The following is a 23,538-nucleotide window of genomic DNA, read 5'->3' on the forward strand; positions in this document are numbered from 1 at the left end:
TATTAAATAGAAAAGTGAAATAATGATTACAAGAAAATAATAATATTTTTAATGATTAACTGTATTCACAATATTACTAGCATATAAAATTCTTATGAAGGATTAAAAAAAGTTTATCAACAATTTTAATTAAAATTTCATATTCTTATAATAGTGTAGGTATACAGATACATATAATGATGTGTAGATAGACAGATGCATATAGTGATTTAATGTATCGTAATAAGTTATCTACTTTATTTGTATGGATAGTTTCACTTATACTATGAATTGTTACATGTAGTCATACTTTAAATGAATTACTTAAGCAATGATTTTTACTATCAAACATATAGAAGTTAATTCGATGGTGAGAGCTAGCTCACTTGATGAACTCTTTTTCAAACCTGTCAATAGTGGAACATCCTCATCCTCTTTCTCCTTCCCCTACCTTAGAGTATAAAAAAAGAATTTTAAAAAATAAAAAGTTAAATTCGTGTTAAAAATGAATAAAGGAGTACTAACAAAGATGGAAATTAGAAAAAATGATTCTTTTTAGTATAGTCTACTCCCTTATATTTCGCGGGTCCGATAGGTAAAACGATTTTTTCTCCTTTCATTTTCCTGATAAAACAGCAAATGCCCACTGGGAACCAAGATTTGTTCATATTTTTCCCCACACGAGCATTTGATTCTAATACCTCAGGTTCTTTATTTACTTAATTTACCAATGCCCACAAATGTCCTAACTAAATAAGATCATGTGATCATCACACTAGAAAAGTGCACGTCAAATTTGTTGATCCTGTGACAATTTGTATGGTTCTTGAATCTCTATCTCTGCATGCAATTCATATTGAGACAATACATTGTCTTTTTTTTTTTGTCATTGGTTTTGTGAATTGAAGGTATAATTTATCTTCTGCTTAGTGGGGATTGATTTGCAAATTTTAGGAGAATGTCTGGTTTTGTTGGTGTTGTTGTTTCTGATCAAAATCTTCAGAGCCAATTCACCCAAGTCGAGCTTCGTGGCCTCCATTCGAGTGTATGTCTAATATGATCTTCTTTTTCTGTTTCGTTTCACAACTTGTTTGGATGGTTGTTTCGTATCTTTTCATAATGTATCACATTTTATTAATGTTTTGATGAATATAATATTTGGATTGATTGTATCATTGTTTGTAACTTCGTAATGCCAAACACCAGCAATATGAAGAATAAACTTACAATTATAAAGAAAAAGTAAGATACGGGATAGATTTATTATAAAAAAGGTGGATAAGATAATAGGATATTAAATACTCCCTTTGTTTCAATTTATTTGTCTTACTTTCTGTTTTAGTACGTTTAAAAAAGAATGACTCTTTCCTTTTTTGACAACTCTTTAACTCCAACTTATCACATGCCATGTTTAAGATCATAAGATTAATGGAGATTTTGGTACATTTCACATATCTTTAATTTAAGACCACAAGATTCAAGAGTCTTTTTTACTTTCTCAAAATCCGTGTCAAATAAAAAACGGAAAAAAAAGGTAACGCGATAACACCAAATCGGTCGTTACATTACAACGGATAATGATATGATACAATAAAATTTAAATAACAGTCAAACCGAATACTGAATTTAAAGTAACAATAGGATACACTACAATATGTAACAAATACATTTGTTGATGGGGTGAATCTTTTTCCTGGAAAGATTTCTTCTTGTTATTAGCTGAAATTTGGTTACAGTTTGTTTCTGCAAGGAATGAATCAGGGAAGGTCACACTGGGCGATCTGCCACCCGTTATGTGCAAACTTAAGGCCTTGAAGGATATTCTCACTGAAGATGACATTAGGCGAATATTAAACGAGTCATCTTCTGATATGACTGAAGAAATTGATTTTGAATCCTTTCTTCGGGTGAGTGCCACACAATTTCGTCGTGTTCTTGTTTATTTCCTCATTCTCTTAGTTTTCTGCCAATACATTTGGGATTCAAAAGGAATGAACAACTCTGGATTTCATCAAAGTTTGCGGTTGTCTAATTTACTCTGACATGTTCGGCTTTCACTTTTGTTGCATTGTTATTGCAATAACGAGTAAAACCAATGAACCTATCAGCCTACCTTAAGATGAGATCCTCTCAAACCTTACTTGGTATCCTGTTATTTTTCTTATCTTAATTTCTTATGTGTGTCCCATAAGTTCTCTGTATCAACTGAAGTATGGTTTTATGTTTTTTGCTGGCTAGGCACATCTAGATCTACGAGGACGAGCTACTGCTAAATTGGGTAATACAAAATTAAAAGGCTCGTCCTCTTTCCTCAAGGCCAGAACAACCACAATTCGTCACAATATTAGTGAATCTGAAAAGACCTCATATGTTGCACATATCAATAGCTTTCTCAGAGAAGACAAGTTTTTGAAGGATTATCTTCCTATAGATCCGTCTACCAATGCACTCTTTGATCTGGCGAAAGACGGTGTTCTTCTTTGGTAAGTGTTAATAAGGATGCATACAATGATTCTTGTTTCACTTAGTCATTTGATCACTTTCGTGTTTGTTGATTCATTAACTAAACCATGTAATGCAGCAAGCTTATCAATGTTGCCGTCCCTGGTACTATAGATGAGCGTGCTATCAATACCAAAAAGGTTCTTAATCCGTGGGAGAGGAATGAGAATCACACTCTTTGCCTCAATTCTGCAAAAGCAATCGGTTGCACAGTTGTCAATATTGGCACACAGGATTTAGTTGAAGCAAGAGTACGTAAAATCTGTGCTAGTTATTGCAGTAGTTTTCTCACATAAATATTATAGCTGCTGAAGTTTCTTATGTTTTTTTCTCTTAGCCTCATCTGGTTGTTGGGCTGATTTCTCAAATTATCAAGGTATTTTTCTACTACTATACCTGTTCCATATGATCGTCATGCATAAGGAATTGTTACTCAAATTATTTCTGATGTTCTTTGTTTTGGAAAATCAGATACAACTATTAGCTGATCTCAATTTGAAGAAAACTCCGCAGCTCGTGGAACTGGTGGAGGACAGCAAGGTTTGCCAATAGTTGATTGGTTTTTCCTGTTTTGGTTCTAATGCGGAGTAATACCTTTAGAAGCTCTAATGCACCTTGAAATTCATGATAGATAAAATAATAGTAGTAAAATTTGCAGGATGTGGAGGAGCTCTTAGGTTTAGCTCCAGAAAAGGTTTTACTGAAATGGATGAACTTCCATCTGAAGAAGGCAGGCTATAAGAAGACGGTCAATAATTTTTCATCTGATTTAAAGGTGAGAAAGTTCTACGAGTTCAATATCGAATTGCCTTTTTAGGAGCATCAATTAGTCTGCACGTTACTTCATTTGTGAAAATAGAATTCTCCAACTTTCTTGCTGATGTTTATTTTCTAATCGGCTGCAGGACGGAGAGGCCTATGCTCATTTGCTTAATACTCTTGCACCAGAACATGGTACAACCACCACGCTAGCTACTAAAGATCCAACTGAAAGAGCAAATTTGATTATTGAGCAAGCAGAGAAACTGGATTGCAAAAGATATGTTACACCACAGGATATTGTTGAGGGTTCGGCAAACTTAAATCTTGCATTTGTTGCACAAATATTCCAACACAGGTCAGATTAAGTTCTTCTCCATAAACAAATTATCTGAAACTTGAAATTTCTAAGTAGATAACGTGGAGGATGTGATACAACTACTTTCATTTTTTATTTTTTTTTAGTTCCTTAAGTTATAATCTGGTTTCATAGCAAAGCTATAGACCAATTCTGATGAACATTTAAGATAATCTATTAAGTTGCTGATGCTTATGATTAGTGGAGTTCGCAATGGTTTACTTTTACATCTATTAAAGAGTTTTTTTGTCATGGTCTAGGAATGGATTGTCAGTGGACACCAAGAAAATATCTTTTGCTGAAATGATGGAGGATGATGCTCAAACATCTCGAGAAGAAAGATGCTTTCGGTTGTGGATTAACAGCCTTGGAATTGATACTTATATAAATAATCTATTTGACAATGTCCGAACTGGGTGGGTATATTGCTTCTTTGTTGGACATTATTAGACATTATAAATGAAATTTGATGGTAATCCTCTTACTTACATGCAGGTGGGTGCTCCTCGAGGTACTTGACAAAATTGCACCCGGATCAGTCAACTGGAAGCAAGCAACAAAACCCCCTATTAAGATGCCTTTTAGAAAAGTTGAGAATTGCAACCAAGTCATAAGGATTGGGAAAGAACTGAATTTCTCCCTTGTGAATGTAGCTGGAAATGATATTGTACAAGGAAACAAGAAGCTCATATTAGGTTGATACTCTTTTCTGAACCACAATTTACTTGCCATTGTTGCTAAACTTCCCTATATTCGACATATCATGCCCCAAATATGCTATAGGAGTAAGCAAGTATTGGGTGATTGCATACCATCATCTGCAATAGAAGGCATGCCAAAATTTTAAAGAGCTTTCCTGCGTTAATATGCAAAGTCGATTCTTTATAGTGAATAAGATGGATATTACAAACATTTGGCGATGTGACTTCAGAAATTGTTTAGGCGTCATTAAATGTTCTATTGTTAGAGAAGTAAAAGATTTATTTTCTTTTCTCAGCCTTTTTGTGGCAGCTAATGAGGTTCACAATGCTGCAACTGTTGAAAAACTTGAGGTTCCATGCCCAAGGAAAGGAGATAACAGATGCTGATATCCTAAATTGGGCAAACAGAAAAGTGAAGAGTGCAGGCAGAAAATCTCAAATGGAAAGCTTTAAGGTAATAAAAAAAGCTTCAATCCTGATAAACCAGTTTTTGTTTCACGGTATCTGAGTTATTTGTTTTGTTCTGTTAGGATAAAAGTCTATCAAATGGGACATTCTTCCTTGAACTTCTTACTGCAGTGGAGCCAAGGGTCGTGAATTGGAGCGTTGTAACCAAGGGGGAAACTGGTACAGACTTAAACGATAAGGGTTCCTTTGTATTCACAAGTAGAAGATTCAGTATATTCTCACCCCCTTTCCTAACGAAAAGATCATGGCAACTGGAAATCTTGGAAGAAAAGACTTTCCCCTCTTTTTGGCTGTGTTTAAATAATCTGAACGGTTTGTTTCTTTGGGGTTCATGAGAATATTGATGACTCTGATTGAAATTGCAGATGAGGATAAGAAGCTTAATGCAACTTACATTATCAGTGTTGCAAGGAAACTTGGATGTTCCATCTTCTTATTGCCAGAGGATATAATAGAGGTAAAATATCAGATAACAAACTACTTTTTTGTGGCTGCATTTTGTATATCACACCAGATGGTCATCATCTGGTTAAAGACTTCATTTTATTGCAATTAAGTGATACATTACTGATGTCAGAGGGCTAACTATGCTGATATTTGACAATAAAATTGAGTACTTAGAGCTAAAAGTAATCCATTGTTATACATTCAGACATGCCATATCGTGCAGACCTAGATTACATTGAATGCCACAACTCAGATTAATTCAGAATATCTCTTCCAATTAATTCCATGAAAATCAATTTAGATATATCTTTGAGATTAGTGATGTATAATTTCAGATTTCTACTTAGCATTACTTATCAAGAATGAGATGTTTGCAATTCTATCAACACTTTAGGGGTTAATTGACATTCTTTTTAGTGTTGGTGTTTCTTGTAATAGCACCAAAATGCCACTTTGCTTCATATCAACTAGCAATTTCTTGTTCATGACCACAAAACTGTATGGTGTATATGCATGCTTAAAGCTTACCAGCCTCTAGTGTTTACACCAAACCAATAAATATGGCGTGTGTCTTCTGCATAATCTCTATGGCGTGTGTCTTCTGCATAATCTCTTATCACCTAAATATGGTTATGTGTATTTTCACCTCATTTATTACTTGACCATGGTGGAGTTTGGTGTAAACACTAGATACATGTAAGTGTTGCACCTAGCAATTTCTTGTCTATGAAATCTTAGCTTCCAAAAAATCAGCTTTGACACCAAATTGACTTTGCCAAACAGGTGAACTCGAAGATGATCCTTACTCTCACGGCAAGCATCATGTATTGGAGCTTGCAACATAAAGCTGATACTCCAGAGACCATCCCTGAAGAAGACAATGCTGCTTCTGATGAATCTCCAGCAGCACCCACTGATGAATCTCCAGCAGCACCCACTGATGGTGAGGATGCTTCTTCTTAAGTCAGAAAAGGAGCGGCAAGAACATGGATAGAAATTAATGAAAATAAATATTAGATAATATCGTTCGTATTGTCACTGATGGATTGGTGGGAATGCTTCTTCTGATTTGGTCCTCAGCATTTGTTTTCAAGAGGACAGATCTCATAGAGTTGGTCAATATGTTAAATACCTATAAATTCGTTAGTCGCTATTCTTTATCACCACAAAGTGGTTAGGTGGTAAAAGGAAGAAAAAAGCAATTGTATATTTTTTCAGAAATTTAGGCACCCTGGACTTACAGATTACCAGGGATTCCAAATAGACAGCTATCTTGTTTTCTTCATGAAACTGATATGATATTTGACTGTCAATCTAACCATTGGGGTTCTTAAAAGCCATTCAGTGGATTTGAATCAGAACTTGCAGGAAACTATGCTCGTCATTTCTTGAATCAGTATCCTACTAGTTATATTTACATTGTTCTTTTGGGTTGGGGCTACACCCTTTGAACATTTTGGTCATTTAGTTTTTTTAAATACTAATACTCTTTCCATGGATCAATGATGGATACAATCAAAAGCGAAGCTAGTTTGTTAAAAAAATGCAACGAAAAACAGAGAGACTGTTCCAACTGCCAAAGTTAAAAAGAACACACATAAGATCATTTTTATTTTCCCCCGTGGGATTTCCTTTGCTACATTAACAAACAGCACATTTATAAGATTCAAAAAATAAAAGAAATAAAACTCATATAAGTTCTTGTTCACTATTTGCATTACATTCAAGGCCACTAGCTCTTTCTTGTTCTGCAGTATGCATGAGCATCTCTAGGCGCTTGTCAAAAAGTAATGCACTCTCATCTCTCTCATCAAGTTCGGCAGCTTCAGCTTCGAGCCATTTCTCTCGCAGATCGTCCAAAACGTTTCCTTCATCCGTATTCATCTCAGCTCCTGGAGCACTTGGGGCAGTTGTACGAAGTGAAGAATCGCCAGATGGTGGTGGGAGGGTCAAAAGCATTGCTCTAAACTCTTGAGTATCAGCGAATGTCTCAAAGTTACATGCCATTGCATCTAGACAATACTCCCGAATCTTAAAAACACCGTACCTAAAAGTGAAAACCAAAAAACTTAGATTAATTAAGGAAAAATACAATGGGAATAGCCCAGACGCGGTCTTCGACTTGGAGCGTTCTCTTTTAGCTATTCTATAGTTCATTTAATAAAACCTAAAACCATCTCCATAGACTGGCGAAGCAACACCCTAGCTATTTCCTCTTTGTATGACAGATTTCCAAGATGCCACATCAAATATCCTTTTGTTAACCAAGTCCATGATAGGCTTGAATCAAATTGATCATATGACATGTCACTATCAGGCAAAAGCTTCCTAAATGTGTTTGATGCTTTTCCAGCTGAATCAAGATCATCTCATATCTCCATATTAGCACAGAACTTTCAAAAGATCATACTGGAAATACGCATATGGAGTGTGGTACACTAAGCAGAACCGACAGGCTAGAGCTCAAAACAAGCCTTACCTAGATCATGCATGTGCTCTTGAATCATACTCCCTCTGGATCAAAAAGAGTGTCCACTTAGCCATTTGCACACCCCTTAAGAAAATACAAACTCCTAGACAAAATAGGTAATTTGGCTAAAATGACCCTAATTAAGTAGGTATTGGGATTTGGTCACGTAACACTTAATAAGGGTAATCTGGAAAAGTAGGGTTAATTCTTTCTTGATTTGGTAAGTGGAGACTCTTTTTGAACCAAAAAATAAAGGCTAAGTGGACACTTTTTTATCTGGAGGGAGTACATTGTAATAAAGAAGCCAATGATGTCGGACAGTTTATTATGCATATAGGTGTATAAAGAAGGAGTGTGACTGAATAAGACCAAAAGTACATACATGTCTGACAATACCAGCCAATGGCACAACTCAGCAGGAGAAACCATTTCCAAATGTGGCAGCAGTGCATCTGCTACGACACGTTTAAGGGGAAACAACAGGTATCTTGAGGCAGCATCAAACATTTCTTCAGCCTGATAAATGAGAATACATGCTCCATAAATCAAACTATCTGAGCAATCAACCAGAGGAGAAAGAGACAGAATCTCCTATTACTATTAGGACAGCCATTCTATAATTAGAAATTCAAACAACATACTTGATCAGGGTCAATGTCCTTTAACCCATCAGTATACCTGGTCAACAAAATATCATTTTGTTAGCAAGAGGTTGGACGATGAAACAACTGATATAAGCACAGCTGAAAGCCAAGTCATACGTCATTTGAGTCACATCACAGCGAGTTTGTTAAGGAGGGATGCCTGAGTCATACTGGTCATCATATAAATGTACAATCACGTAAATGTGGTCGATGATGCATGCAACAGACACATACTGCAATACAGTAGAATAAAACCAGTTCCTTTCTTTCTTTTTCTTTTTTTTTTTTTCTTTTTTTGGTGGGGGGAGCAAAAGAGGTCTAGTTCTAAATGTTCTTATTGTTTACTCCTTTATTTCATTTTCAAAGAAATGAGAAATAGATGACTTACATATACTCTATCATTTTCTCAAAAGCTCCAACGGTCAAGTCATGTTCCTCAATGCATGGAAGTGCATTATCAGGTAAACAGTCTCTGCCTTCCAGAAAATCCTTCATGCGTGACAACCTCGCTTTAAAATATTCAGACCTTGATGCTAAGACCACTTGATGGCAACGGAAGATCTTCTTATCAATTCTAACACAAACATCTGCAAGATCTTCTTCAAACTCACTCATCTGCATTGAACTGACAAGGCATATAAGACCATCAACATCGAGATTCACGTTCTGTCTGTTGGAATTCACAAGAGCAATTTGAAGGATTTTATGCATAGCATTTGGAAGACGGTCCTCTTCTGGGAGAGAGGTTCCCTGCAAGATGAACCGCTTTTGGGAGTTATCTACGTCTCTCAGGGCTTTGTACTCTGCATATTTTTGATGAATCAATTCTTTCTCAAGGACTTTTTGTAGTGACTGGCATTTGCAAACTTTACAAATTCTGACAAGATCTTCCATGTCATCTACTGCTATATCAAGTCTGTCGGAATAGAAGAAGTGGATGAGGCTATGAAGAGCATGATAAGACAGCTTTTCCCTATAGAATCGTATTTCCTTTCTATCCTTCCATTCGGTCTGAAATTTCTTCTTGAAGAAAGGCGAACGTGCAGTCAAGATTACTCTGTGAGCTTCAATAGGTCTACCCTGCACGTAGAATACAACATCCGGAGGAAATTGGCTGGGGCTGGATCCTCCATTTTCTGAATTACCTATTAATTATCCCAGACCACCATGTCATTTTTGAGTGCATGAAGACAATCTGGACAAAGAATCAGAAAGTGTGATAAATGCATACAAGAACCAAATTACTAGTACAACCAGTCTCCAACTCTAAAGGAATCCAACTAACAGAACATCCAGTGAACCCAAAAAGTAATATCAGTGCATGTAAGAAACAGTAAGCAATAATGATGAATCAGATTAGAACACCGTTAAAAATAGTCATGAATTCACTTTCACTGGAAGTTCTGATAAGTACAGTCTATCCAGTTGTACAATCATGCACAACACAAAAGGCTTCAACAGGCCTATAGTGAGAGCGGAAGTCATTCACAGAAGGTTGACTGATCAGATTCTGTGTCTAAAGTTTCAAAACCAGAATGGAACAGTAATACAATGAAAACCTGAAGCACAGATCTCAGCAACACATGAGGAGATTTAAGATTGTCATACTATTCATGGTGCAATAGCTAGTCAAGAAGTCATAATAGGAGACTGTATATTTATTTTTGTATTTAAGTTACTTCTGAAAGTCCAGGTACTTACTTCCCATGTACTAAGATTCCTGAGTAGCAAGGATCCCGAATTCAAGGCCATATTCCCATAAATTGTGGTTTCTGAGCATTCTAAGTAGACTTTCTTTTTTTAAAAGAGTACTCCCTCCGTCCCAATTTATGTGATGGCATTTGACTGGACATGGAGTTTAAGAAAGAAAGACTTTCTGAAACTTGTGGTCTAAAACAAGCCATAGACATTTGTGTGACTTTAGATAATCTCATTAAGGGTAAAATTGAAAGTTTAAAGTTAAATGCTTCTAAATGATAAAGTATGACATTCTTTCTGGGACAAGAAAAAGGAAATACGCCACATAAATTGGCATGGAGTATCTTTCTACAAAAAGACTTTCTTATAGGTGAATGAAAATGGGGTAGTGCTTTCTCCAGTAACAGACTGCTCAAGACTAGTTGAATATATTCACATTACAGGGGTAAATTGCAACTCAGTATGCGGTATCAAATGAGAACTATATAAGCAATACCAAAAATATGAATTGTTATAAAATAGCATTATTTGGCAAAAGAGCATAACAGAGGCTATGAAGGTCAAGGATTTATAGAGTGAACACTTCGACATGACATGCTGCGAACTGCCTTTAGATAATAGGGTTCAAAAGATCTGTGCACCTTCTGAACACCTTTGCTTTGCGTTATACATATAGATCGCTTTTATGCTGTTCCATTCCTTAAATCATAAACATCTCTGTTTCAGCTGTAACGTCTTTCCCTTCTTTTGTAATCCCAACTCCTTGATGCACTTAACTCTGCTTCAATTATGTATTAAACTGGATATTTTTTAAAAGAACGAAGATGCTGGAGCAAAGACAACTCATGCAATATGGAGAAATTTAAGTGCTAGGATATTTTAAATCCACATTGCGAACTCCAATGTGTTGAATACTACCACATAACCGTTAAGAAGAACATTTCAATTTCTTAATAAGCCAAAGAAAGGAGGTTGGCTTGTTCCCAGAACAAGGCAGGTCATTGCCATATTAGTATGGCCGGAAGTTGGCGAATAGGATTCTTTCGAAATTAAGAGAGTGTTCGGTATGGAGGAATACATTTTTCAACTTTCCCAAGTTCAGTTTTTTGACAAAGATTTTCTCTAGGAAAAAAATTTCCTTAAAAATGAGGAAAATAGTGTAAGTAGGTATAACAAGTTCCACAAGTGCATGTCCTCCCCACCCTCCAACACAACTCATCTTCACCCCCACCCCTACCCCCTAAGCCTCCATCCCCACCACCCCCACCACCCCCACCTCCCATAGTATTTGTCTAGATCATATGCTTTTTGCTTACGTAGCGAACACAAGAAAATAAGAAACCAACTTATTTTCCTGGAAAACATTTTCCTTCAATACCAAACACACCCTAAAAGACAGCAGATATGAAACACAATCAGCCAAAACCTAAGTCCTACATAGGGTGCTGAAGTTCTTCACCTAAATGCCATGGTTAGTTCAAGTAATAGCCCAATTAGACCATTTTCGCTTCCTCCACTACTGATAATATCACTAGACATTCTTCTACTTCTTGTACAGTAAAAAAGAAAAAGAAAAGACTTTATCCTCAACTATTCAGTAACGAGGAAGATCAGTTATCATTGTAGCAAAAACAAACCACTTTATCCGGGCACCAATAATCAAAGACAAAAAGTTTCAGTACAATACAAATCTCAATACACACACATACCCGAAACAGGCACATGACCATCAGATTGTTCCAAAAAATTCCTATTAGCCCTAGTGGAAGTAGGGAAAACATGTTCCACAAGTGGCATTCCATTGTGTCCTCCCACTCTCCAATAAACCTCATCGTCACCCCATCCCCCCAGCCCCCATCCCATCACCCCACACCCTTACCCCACCCTCATAGTATTTGTCTAGATTATATACCGGTGCATTTAAAAAAGCTTATTATTTTTTGCTTACGTACCAAACACAAGAAAATAAATAAGAAATCCACTGACTTTCCCGAAAAAACATTTTCCTACCGAAAACACCCTCGAAGTTAGATTATTTTCCCTCCCTCCAATACCTATACTATCTATAGGCACTCTTCTACTTCTTGTACAGGAAAAAAAAAAAAAACTCTATCCTAAACTATTTAGGATTGATGCATAGCAGTTGTTATGGCCCAAAAAAAAAAAAAACACTTTATCCAGGCACCAATAATCAAAGACAAGAAATTCAGTACAGTACTATCTACTAAAAAGTTGTGCAGCCACTAACAATTCCTTTAAGTTAAAATGGCACAAAGGGAGTACTTTGTAGTAAATTATTTAGGATTGAAGCACAGAAGTTGCTGTCCTAAAAGTAACACACTTTATACAGGTATTATCAAAAAAGAGCAAATTTAGTATCCTTTGTCCCAATTAAGTGTCTTACTTTCCTTTTGGGTCTGTCTTAAAGAGAGGCTGTATCTATATCGAGTAAATTGACAATTCAAACATCTTACATGACAAGTTTATAACCACAAGATACAAAGGACATTTTAGTACATTATACATATCATTAATTTAGTACTACAAGATTCAAAAGTCTCTTTTTATTTCATAAACTCTGTGCGTAGTCAAACTAGGCTACTTATATTGGGACGGAGGGAGTATTACAAAAGTGCACAATTACGGAGACAAAGCTCAATATGCACACACATACCCGAAACAGGCACATGACCTTCAGATTGTTCCAAGAAATTCCTATTAGCCCAACAACCCAAGAAAGTATCTCTCAAAGCCCCTTGTAAAGGCCCAAGTGGAGGTGGCCTAGCTTCAAAAGCCTTAAGTAATTTCCTAACCTTTAAATTAAGGGCAGCATAATGACAACGGTCACCATCAAAAGTATGTTCAGAACAAATAGCACCATTTTCTAATAACATTCGGGCAGCATCAAGGTGACCAGCAAGACAAGCATAATAAAGTGCAACTGAATCCCATTGGTCTCTTGCATTAACGTTAACACCTGATTCTAATAAGTACTTTAATCTGTCCACGTCACCTGCTCTTGATGCTTCAAAAAGGTCACCGTATGGGACTTTTTTTAAAGGGAGACATGACTTAAAATCATTGGCATCTAAGAATATGTCATCAAGGTCAGACATACTAGTTTGTTTAAGGTTGTTGTTTGGATGAATTGAGGTTTTTAATTTTGAGGGGTTTAAGAATCTTGGAGTGGATAGCTCCAAAGATTGAGGAATGGAAGATTATGGAAACTATATGGCTTTCGAAACGGAGAAGTTTTTTGTTTTTGTTTTTTGTGTTGCAGAAACAAAAGGATTGATAAAGGAAAATGAGGAGTGAATCTTCACCCTTCACCTTTCTTGGGCCGACTTCATTTTCCTAATTTTGGGCTAATGTTTTATTGGGGCGGGCAATTTGCACGATTGTTCTTGTTCGGGAGTGGTCTTTCATTTTTGGCCCTCAAATTGGTGGTCTTTAATTTTTGTTCTTCACCTAAAATACTCTAAGATTCTGAGTTCGAAATCTGATTCAGTAAAAAAAATAAATCACAAGACATAGTTTTATTGCAAAATTAAGTCTATTCGGACAAAAATTAGGCCTTAGCTTTTGTAGAATTCTAGCAGAGTAAAAAAAAAAAAATTGGCATCAAGGTAAAGGTCTGCCTTGAGGCAGAGGTTTACATAAGGCAAACTTTGCCTTGAAGTAGAGGTTTGCGTAAGACAAACTTTGTCTTAATTTGCGTAAGGCAAAGTTTTCCTTAAGGCATAATTTTAAGGCAAATTCTGCATTATAAGATAGACTTTTGCGAAGCCTTGCCTTGTGAATTTTTTTTTGACTGAGCAGACATTTGAGGTATTTTGGTCACTTTTTTAAGAGAAGGAAAAAAAATTAAAGACCATCGCCTTTGAAGGGAAATCCATGCAAAAAAATGTATAGGGGCTATCTACTTAAGACTCTTTGTTACATAAGATATTGATATTTTTCTTTATTTACAAAATATAATAAAAGTTTATAAAATATAATGAATTTTTATTTTTCATACTCTTTTTAATTTTTTTTTCTCAATGCTTAAAAATTTCACTCAAATTTTGTGTATAAAAACGTATGGAATTTGTATAAGTGAGCGTATTTCAGTTATAGTTCTCATCCACAAAATTTTGAGCGAACTTTTTAAGCCTTGATGTTGATATACACATTTGATACACAAATTTTTGAGCAATTTTTTAAGTCTTAAATATTACGTGAAAGTTATATACAATGTTGTTGTAGTTGTGTTAATTTTACAGAAACCTAACATGAACTTTATACACGAAAAATGTGAACAAAATTCTAAGCCTTGAGCGAGATATACATATTTTATACCGTTTTTATACATAAAACTTTGATCAAAAATTTTAAGCCATGAAACAGATATACACATTTCATACATAAAATTTTGAGCAAACTTTTAAGCTTTCATACATTTAAGGAACTTGAATTCGAAAAAATGGAACTACTTCTTTTAATTTTTTGAATTTAAGACTTTTAAAATCTATTAGAAGCTTCATTGACAACTATTAAAAAGCTTCGAAGCTTTGAGTTAATTGAGGCTATAATTAAAAGATCTAGTATTTAAATTTCATTTAGTATCAGCACTGATTGAGGTAATACATTTTTTTTCTTGCGTTTTAAAAAATTACATTCACTAGTATTTAATTATTTTTTTTTCAATTAAGTAATCAATAAGCGGAGTTTAGTGGCTTCTATTTATTACTTTCTAAATCAGTCCTTTACAACAACACACAAACACAAGCCAAATAAGAAATATCGACAAGCAAACCCTCAGAAAATCGAGCTAGATATCTAAAGGGATTCATGGATCCCCCCTGCGTTGGTTGATTTGAAACTTTTTCTTTTGCGATGTAAACATGACGTGCAAAAATCAGTACTTAACTCATTTTAAATATTTTTAATTATTTATGCTTATATATACAAATTTTGCATATGTTTTATGTATATCCATTTGTTGTGTATTTTTGTCTTCTACATGGCGGTTGTTCGGTGAGTGAGCTACATAAACAAGGAAGTTCATCGATTAGATAATTTCTTTCGTGCTATTTTTTAATGACCATTAAAATGCACATTGAATGATTTTTTGCCTACGGCTTGTAAAATCTCTGAATGATATGATTATCTTTCTCTTTCTATATTATTAGATAGTCATATTTATTCAAATGGGCATGTTGTAGAATTCAACACAACCTCAACTCAGTCTTTCACTTGAAAGAGTTTGCAAAATATAAGCATATACATATCCCTAATTAAGTGGGACGCAAACTAGACCCTGGGTAAGCATTTCAATTTTTCTAGAGAGCGATGGATCTATTTAATTTTGTCAATTATCATAATAATGTCATTTGACGATTGAGTACTTCTTGATGCAATTCTTAAGTAATTAAAATCAACACGATCATCTATTTTTTCAATTTAAGAATGATAAGTACAAGTCATTTTCGGAATATTTACCTATATATGAAAATTATAAACCTAATTACAACTATTAGGGAGGTTCCCATTTAATTGCCTAACATAATTATATTTATCAATTCTAGACAAAGAAAGGAATTAGACTCCAATCCTCCCAATTTTAGGATCCAATAACTTGAGCTCTAAAGTGCCAATTTCAATCCTCAAAGACCCATCAGCTAGGTCTCGAATAAATCCAAGTTCAAATTAATTTCCAACCACATAACCTCAAAATCTATTCTAATTTCTACTTTAAACACCAATAGCTCTTGAATGTAAGTCAAATGCATCGAAATAAGGAACTCAAACTTGAAACGGCGGGGCTATTATTTTATTTTTTGAATTTAAAACTTTCAAAATTTGTTAAAAAGCTCCATTACCAACTACTAAAAGCTTCAAAGCTTTGAATTAATTGACGTTATAATTAAGAAGATCTAACATTTAAATTTCATCTAGTATCAACACGGAGCCGAAGGTCTATCAGAAACAACCTTTCTATCTCCCAAGGTAGGAGTAAGGTCTGCATACACTCTATCCTCCCAAGACCCCACTTTGTAGGACTACACCGGGTATGTTATTGCAGTTGTTGTATCAACACGGATTGAGGTTATACATATTTTTCATGCATTTTCAATATCTGCATTTATTTACCTAATTTATATGATTTTATGAAACTTTTTTATCGAGATGTGCACATGAAGGGGAAAAATCAGTACATAACATGTTTTAAATATTTTATCGTATATATACATTTTGTGTACATGTTAATTTTTGTATATCCACTTATTGTGTATTTTTGTCTTGTACGTGATGCTTGTTTAGTGTCTCCTTTCTCATTTGAAAGGTTTCTAAAAGGAAAGGTTTTCTCTTTAAGAATTTTAAAGGTAGAATCTATCAAAGTAACTGTTTACAAATACCACATTGACATCATCGCCATCATTGAATTTATCAGAGTCACTGTTTACAAATGCTACACCTACAACATCACCGTCATTGTGCAACACTTCTTCTTCTCTATCTTCTCCGGTGGTTACATTCCAAAATCCTCAACGTAGGTGTTTCCACTCCAAATCAGTTGTTGTTGTTGTTACTCCATGATGTTAATCTCCGTGAAGAGGTCATTGATCAACTCGTCAAGGTACATGACACGTTCTATATATATATATATATACACCTAATTTATATGGTTTTATGAAACTTTTTATCGAGATGTGCACATGACGTGCAAAAATCAGTACATAACACGTTTTAAATATTTTATCATATATATACATTTTGCATATATGTTAATTTTTGTATACCCACTTATTGTGTTTTTTGGTCTTAGACGCGGTGGTTGTTTAGTGTCTCCTTTCTCATTTGGAAGATTTCCAAAAGGAAAGATTTTCTCTTTAAGAATTTTAAATGGAGAATCCATCAGAGTCACTGTTTACAAATACCACATTGACATCATCGCCATCGTTGAATGTATCAGAGTCACCATTATAGATACTAAATTGACATCATTGCCTCGTTGTGCATCACATCTTTATCTCCATCTTCTCCAGTGGTTACAAAACAAAATTCTCTTAACTTAGGTGTTGCCACTCCAAATCAGTTGGTGTTGCTCCTCAAGGTATATATATCAGAGTCACCATTTACAAATACCACTTTGATATCATAGCATCATTGAATGTACCAGAGTCACCATTTATAGATACTAAATTGACATCATCGCCATCATTATGCAACACATCTTCTCCGTCTTCTCCAATGGTTACACAACAAAATTCTCTTGACTTAGGTGTTCCCACTCCAAATTAGTTGGTGGTGTTACTCCATGATGTTAATCTCCGTGAAGAGGTCATCAATCAACTCGTCAACAAAATTCTTTTGACTCAGATGTTTGTCTTGTACTTGGTGGTTGTTCGGTAGGTGAGAACAGAGGCAAGGAAGTTCATCGATCAGTGGTTAAATTCTTTCATGTTACTTTTTAATGGGCATTAAAATACACATTGAATGAACTTTTTCCAATGACTTGTAGAATCTATGAATGATATGATTATCTTTCTCTTTCTATATGCTATTAGATAGTCATATTTATCTAAAATTAGTATGTTGTAGAATTCAGCACAACCTCAACTCAGTCTTTCACTTGAAAATGTTTGTAAAATTTAGTATATACATATCCCTAATTAAGTGGGACGGGGGCTAGCCCGTGGGCAAGCACTTCAATATTTCTATAGAGAGATAGATCTATTTAATTTTGTCAATTAATGTCATGTGTCGGCCACCACATTTGCCTTACCAGGATGATATAAAATGGTGATGTCATAATCCTTCAGTAGCTCCATCTATCTCCGCTGCCTAGAGTTCAGATCCCTCTAGGTGAACACATGCTGCAAGCTGTGATGGTCAGTGTACACCTCACAATGGACACCATACAAGTAGTGGCTCCAGATTTTAAGCGCAAACACCATTGCTGCCAATTCTAAATCATGAGTAGGATAGTTCTTCTCGTGCACTTTCAATTGTATAGAAGCGTAAGCAATCACCTTCTTTTCTTGCATCAAAAGAGCACCCAAACTAGAGCGTGAAGCATCATAATAAACAACAAAATTCTTGAACTCCTCGAGCAATGCTAGAATAGGGGTTGTCATCAACAAGGTCTTGAACTTTTGAAAGCTCTCCGCATACTCGTCAGACCACTAAAATGGTACCTCCTTATGAGTCAAACGGGTCAAATGAGAAATAATAGAGGCAAACCCCTTCACGAACCGTCTATAATAGCTAGCCAGACCCATGAAACTACGAATTTCGATCACTGATGTGGGCCTATCCCATTCCCTGACTACCTGAATTTTCTGCGGATCCAGCATAATACCCTCCTTCGAATTACATACCCCAAGAATGACACAGAAGACAACCAAAATTCGCACCTGGAGAACTTAGCATATAAATTCTTCTCCCACAACACCCCAAGAGCAATCCTCAAATGTTTCTGAGCAGGAAGTCAACTAGTATGGGAAGTCTGGCTTGTTTGATCTCTTCGGAGCGTCCGTTAGCTATAGAGGTTCAGACTCTGGCTAACAGTTTTATGAGGCATGATATTTCTAACACGGACAGAGTGTTGGCTTGTTTTGAGGCTCGATCATCATTTCTGGAGCACATTAAGGTAAGCAGTTTGAGGATGCTAAGTTATGTAAAATTCGTGACAAGGTGTTACGTGGAAAGGACAAAGAGTCCGTGATCGACGGAGAGGGGGTGTTACGGATTAAGGGGTGAGTCTACGTACCACGTGTTGGTGATTTGATCAAGACTATTCTAGCATAGGCTCACAGTTCGAGGTATTCATTCATCCTGGTGCTACTAAGATGTACCGAGACTTGAGGCAACATTACTGGTGGGCCAAGATGAAGCATGACATAATGGAGTTTGTTGCTCAATGTTTGAACTGCTAACAGGTGAAGTATAAACATTAGAAACCTGGGGGTGCACTTCTGCCCATTCCTGAGTGAAAGTGGGAAAAAATAGCTATGGATTTCATAGTTGGTTTTCCGAAGACGTTGGGGAGGTTTTATTCTATATGGGTTATAATCGACGGGTTGACTAAGTCGGCTCACTTTATTCCGGTTCGGATAACTTATGAAGCTGAGAAATTAGCCAAGATCTACATTCGTGAGGTTGTTAGACTACATGGGGTTCCTATTTCCATTGTGTCTGATACGGGCATAATATTTACATCTCGATTTTGGAAAAATCTGCATGAGGAATTGGGTACTAGGTTGGACCTTAGTACATCTTTCCACCCTCAGACTGACGGGCAGTCCGAGCAGACTATTTAGGTTTTGGAGGATATGCTTCGAGCTTGTGTGATAGATTTTGGTGGTCACTGGGATTAGTTATTACCATTGGCCGAGTTTGCATATAATAATATCTACCACTCGAGCATCGACATGGCTCCATTTGAGGCATTGTATGGGAGGAGATGTAGGTCCCCTATTGCCTGGTTCGATGCGTTTGAGGTGAGACCTTGGAGTACAGACCTTCTGAGAGAGTCCTTAGAGAAGGTGAAGGTGATTCAACCTAAGCTTTTGGCAGCACAAAGTACTCAAAAGGAATATGCAGACCAAAAGGTCCGAGATCTTAAGTTTAAGGAGGGAGAAAGTCTTGTTGAAGGTTTCACCTATGAAGGGTGTAATGAGGTTTGGGAAGAGGGGCAAGCTCAGCCCGAGATTCATTGGGCCATTTGAGATTCTCAAGCTTATGGTGGAGGTAGCTTATGAGTTGGCTTTACCTCAAGGCTTATCAGGCATTCATTCGGTATTTCACGTTTTGATGTTAAAAAAGTATCATGGCGATGGTTCGTACATTATATGTTAGGATTCGGTTTTACTAGATGAGAACTTGACGTATGAGGAAGAGCCTATTTCTATTTAGATAGAGACGTTCGTAAGTTGAGGTCGAAGGAAATAGCCGCCGTGAAAGAATCACCCAGTTGGGGAAGCTACTTGGGAAACATAGTCCGATATGCATAGCAAGTATCCTTAGTTTTTCGCCGAGACAGGTACTTTTTCCTAGATTCCTCATCCTTGTCTGTTCTGGGACGAACGATGTCTTAATTAGTATCTGATGTAACGACCCTCCCAGTCGTTATGGAAAATCTAAGATCACCCTACCAAATCAAACCTTTCCATAGGTAGAACGACCTAATAAAAACTCAAATGTAGAAGTCTAAGAACTGAAAAATTGGCCTGTTTGGCTGTGTTGAGTCCATTAGGGGTGACGTAGGAAATTAGACCTCCGTTGGGAATTCCAAGGCCATGAGTGAGTCAGTATGGGGTTTTTACATTAATGTGCATGTTTTGTTTGTGCTTGTGAGGCCTCAGATGAAGTGTTGGGTGGTAGAGTGAAAAAATGTGGGAATTAGCGAGCTTACTGGCTCAGTGGCGGACCTCTCGCAGCTGCGATCAGATGGGATTTGGGTGTATCCGCTATGACGGGCACTGGACCGCTGTAGCACTGGCGCTATAACGGAACCATGCCCGCCACAGCAGAGGAGAGCTTTTGGTTAGGTCCACTACAGTGGGCAATTGCCCGCTATAGCGCGACTGCTGCAGTGACGGAATGGCCGCCGCAACGGTCAATGGGGAAAAAATCACGGATTTTAAACACTTAGTTCTGAATTCTTTATTCATAAAACTCCAACACAGTTTTCAAGAAGCACCTAGGGCGAAATTCTAAGGCTAGGGCAAGAATATTCTTGACTGGTAAGTCTCAACCATTCCTCCTTTCATTGCACTTTCATCTCTAAGATTATCATTATTCTAATGGGTCTATAATAGTGAATTGAGAATAGTAACCCTAGAACTTAATAGACCTTCAATAGTTGGTGGGTTATGAATATTATTGTGTGATTATCATCTAACGGCTTGGGTTATCACTTTCTAATCTAGAATTGAACCATTAGAGACATGAGCTAAGTGAATTGAGGCTTAGGGTTTCATAAAAATGGTAGCCTGACTATAGAAACTGCTTGTAAGAGATAACGAGATTGAATAACCTTATAAATTGATAGTTTGTGGCTGCTAAGGCCAATGTTAGGATGCTTTACGCCTAGTAATCATTCACCCATTAGAAAGGGTTAAGGTGGAAGGGTGTTCATTGTTTTGATATTTTGGACTAAAGTGTTTGTGACTTATTTAGCATCTTAATTGCTATACTTTGAGCGTTCCGGGGCATTACGGAAGGGAAAGGCTATAGCAGAGTAATTTGCATTGTTCCAGCGCTGCAGTCGAGGTAAGTTATGGTCTACTTGAGTTAGACTTTGATTAGTTTAGTCTTCGGGCATAATGTATGGTTGGAATTCCTATATGCTATTGATTGAGTAATAATGTGGACTTATTTCCATTATTCGATGTGTTGTGATCTATATTTCGATGAAAATTATGGTAAGTAGTTAATATGATCTTCTTGATGAAATTGAGATATTACTTGATAATCGATCATGGAAAGTGATGACAATATATACATATATATATATATATATATGAAAAGGCACATTTGATCGGGGGTGAGGATATGACCTAGATATAAAAAGGCACATTTGACAGGGGATGAGGATGTGGCTTAGTTGTGAGCTCGTGGTCCGAGGTTCGTTCCAGAACGAGTGGTACATGGACACCTTGGGTCCCCTGCAGGTCATGGCTATTGGGCAAAGACACCAATTAGCATGTATGTACATGAGTAAGGGAGGATGTTGTTGGGAGGTTCATTTCATTTCTTATTTCGTTGGCTTGATTTGTTAATATCATTATTTGACTTGGTGTTGGCTATTTGATTATGTGTTGTTGACTGGTCTTGTCTATTTTATTAATTTTGTGATTCATGTATGATACTAATCTTAGTCGGCCTATGATATCTACCGTACTTAGTGTTTGTACTGATACTACCTTGCTGCATTCTTTTGAGTGCAGATTGTGATCCATAGACTGCTACCCGACCTCACATTTAGCGTTAAGGCCATTTGCTGACAGATTGAGGGTGAGCTTCTATCAATGCTAGGCCGCCCAAAGATCTTCCTTATCTAATGTCTATTTCCATTCCAGACATTTATGTTTATTTATTTCAGACAGTATGAATTCCTTAGACATGTTTTGGATTAGAGCCCTTGTACAGTGACTTTCGGATTTTGGGGTTGTAATAGTTAGGACTTCCGCATTTACGTTATTGTTTTATGGTATGACTACTTTTGATTAATCTTGTGTTTAAATTATTATGAATTGATTAAAGTAGATGGTTAGGCGTATTGGTTCGCCCACTAGGAGTTAGTGTGGGTGCCAGTCAGGGCGGGTTAGGTCGTGACATACACACACACACATACACACACACACACACACACACACATATATATATATATATATATATATATATATATATATATATATCAGGTATACACATGTGTCAAGTGGGTTGCCCCTTATTTCCTTTTCATATTGGCCGAGTCTAGCCCAATACAGGTCCAGACTCGACCCATTTAATATAAATATATATACGCACATCCTCTGCCAAACAGACCCCTTAAGGGGTTATTTTCTTTCAACCCAGGGTTTCATATAGGTTTCGCCAACCCCACACCCTTTCTCTCTCTATGCATCACTATGCTAGAAACGGCAAAGGAAATGTCCCACGTCGAGTTTTAGACTATTGCTTGGCTGAAAATGGCAATAACATATATTGCTCTGCCATTTTTCACCTGTTTCCATCGATGTGCCACCCAAACAAGGTATTGTTCCTCTTTTTTTTTTTTTTGCTTTTCCTGCATCATAATGTCCAAATTAGTACGAATCCTTAATGGATTTTGTCTTACCCTCGTTTGAATTCTCAAATCTCGTTGGTTCATGAAGAATCAAATGGATTGACTCGGTTTAGGTCAAATCCGACCCTTCGTTGTTTGTTTGTTTCCAATCTGAGCCATTGATTGTTGGAACTAAGTGTCTCATGCCCAGAATTTGCAAAGTCCCACATCGAATTTGGTTAGGGTTTGGGATTTTTAGGGTTCTATATAAAGAATCCCCAATTCACACAATTGAGAGACCGAATATCATTTATATTCACAAAAAAACAAAACAAAAAAAACTCGAGATACCTAAGTTTTGGCATGTTTGCTTTGAAACTTTAATTTTCTCAAGTTAAGTTTAGTTTTTAAATATTTTCTCTTTGTTCTTGTTTGTGTGTGGCTTTGAGCAATTTGGGTTTGAGGAGCAAAAGCATCTTCCAACTCCATTATCGACAACGGGCTGCACTTCAATAAGGTAACCCCCTTTCTTTTTAGTTAATTTTTAGTATTTATGTCTTAAATTTCTATTATGTGAGTTTATTTTCCTAGTAGATTAATTTTTGGTTTAAATTTGTCTTTAGTTTTAGTTTAGGACTATTTAGGTGTTAATCATGTTATTTGGTTATTGTTATTCTAGATTAGTTTTTTATTAGTCATGCTTATGCGTTTAAACTAGATTGGTTGTTCATAACTTGTATTAAACCCGTTTGTTC

The 23,538-nt window shown here is 36.3% G+C and overlaps 2 protein-coding genes across 3 annotated transcripts; one reads left to right on the top strand and one right to left on the bottom strand.

The window, feature by feature from the left end:
* Positions 1-545: 545 nt before the first annotated feature.
* Positions 546-6,595, top strand: LOC132617625 (fimbrin-5-like). The gene is made up of 14 exons (XM_060332674.1): positions 546-1,024; positions 1,716-1,886; positions 2,218-2,462; positions 2,561-2,732; positions 2,819-2,857; positions 2,953-3,021; positions 3,140-3,256; positions 3,387-3,598; positions 3,859-4,014; positions 4,094-4,293; positions 4,596-4,753; positions 4,830-4,926; positions 5,133-5,224; positions 5,998-6,595. The coding sequence occupies exons 1-14, from the start codon at positions 938-940 to the stop codon at positions 6,175-6,177; spliced, it is 1,995 nt and encodes a 664-aa protein (XP_060188657.1). The 5' UTR covers positions 546-937; the 3' UTR covers positions 6,178-6,595.
* A 201-nt stretch (positions 6,596-6,796) lies between these two features.
* On the bottom strand, positions 6,797-13,306 carry LOC132617413 (BTB/POZ domain-containing protein At2g04740). 2 transcript variants are annotated; one of them, XM_060332413.1, is made up of 5 exons: positions 12,701-13,306; positions 8,717-9,473; positions 8,326-8,362; positions 8,067-8,200; positions 6,797-7,261 (listed from the first exon to the last, which is right to left on the bottom strand). In XM_060332413.1, the coding sequence occupies exons 1-5, from the start codon at positions 13,140-13,142 to the stop codon at positions 6,904-6,906; spliced, it is 1,728 nt and encodes a 575-aa protein (XP_060188396.1). In that variant the 5' UTR covers positions 13,143-13,306; the 3' UTR covers positions 6,797-6,903. The 2 variants fall into 2 exon arrangements, with proteins under 2 accessions (XP_060188396.1, XP_060188397.1); XM_060332414.1 differs by lacking the exon at positions 12,701-13,306 and adding an exon at positions 11,736-11,899.
* Positions 13,307-23,538: the final 10,232 nt, after the last annotated feature.

This window comes from Lycium barbarum, chromosome 11, assembly GCF_019175385.1.
Source record: "Lycium barbarum isolate Lr01 chromosome 11, ASM1917538v2, whole genome shotgun sequence".
Lineage (NCBI taxonomy): Eukaryota > Viridiplantae > Streptophyta > Magnoliopsida > Solanales > Solanaceae > Lycium > Lycium barbarum.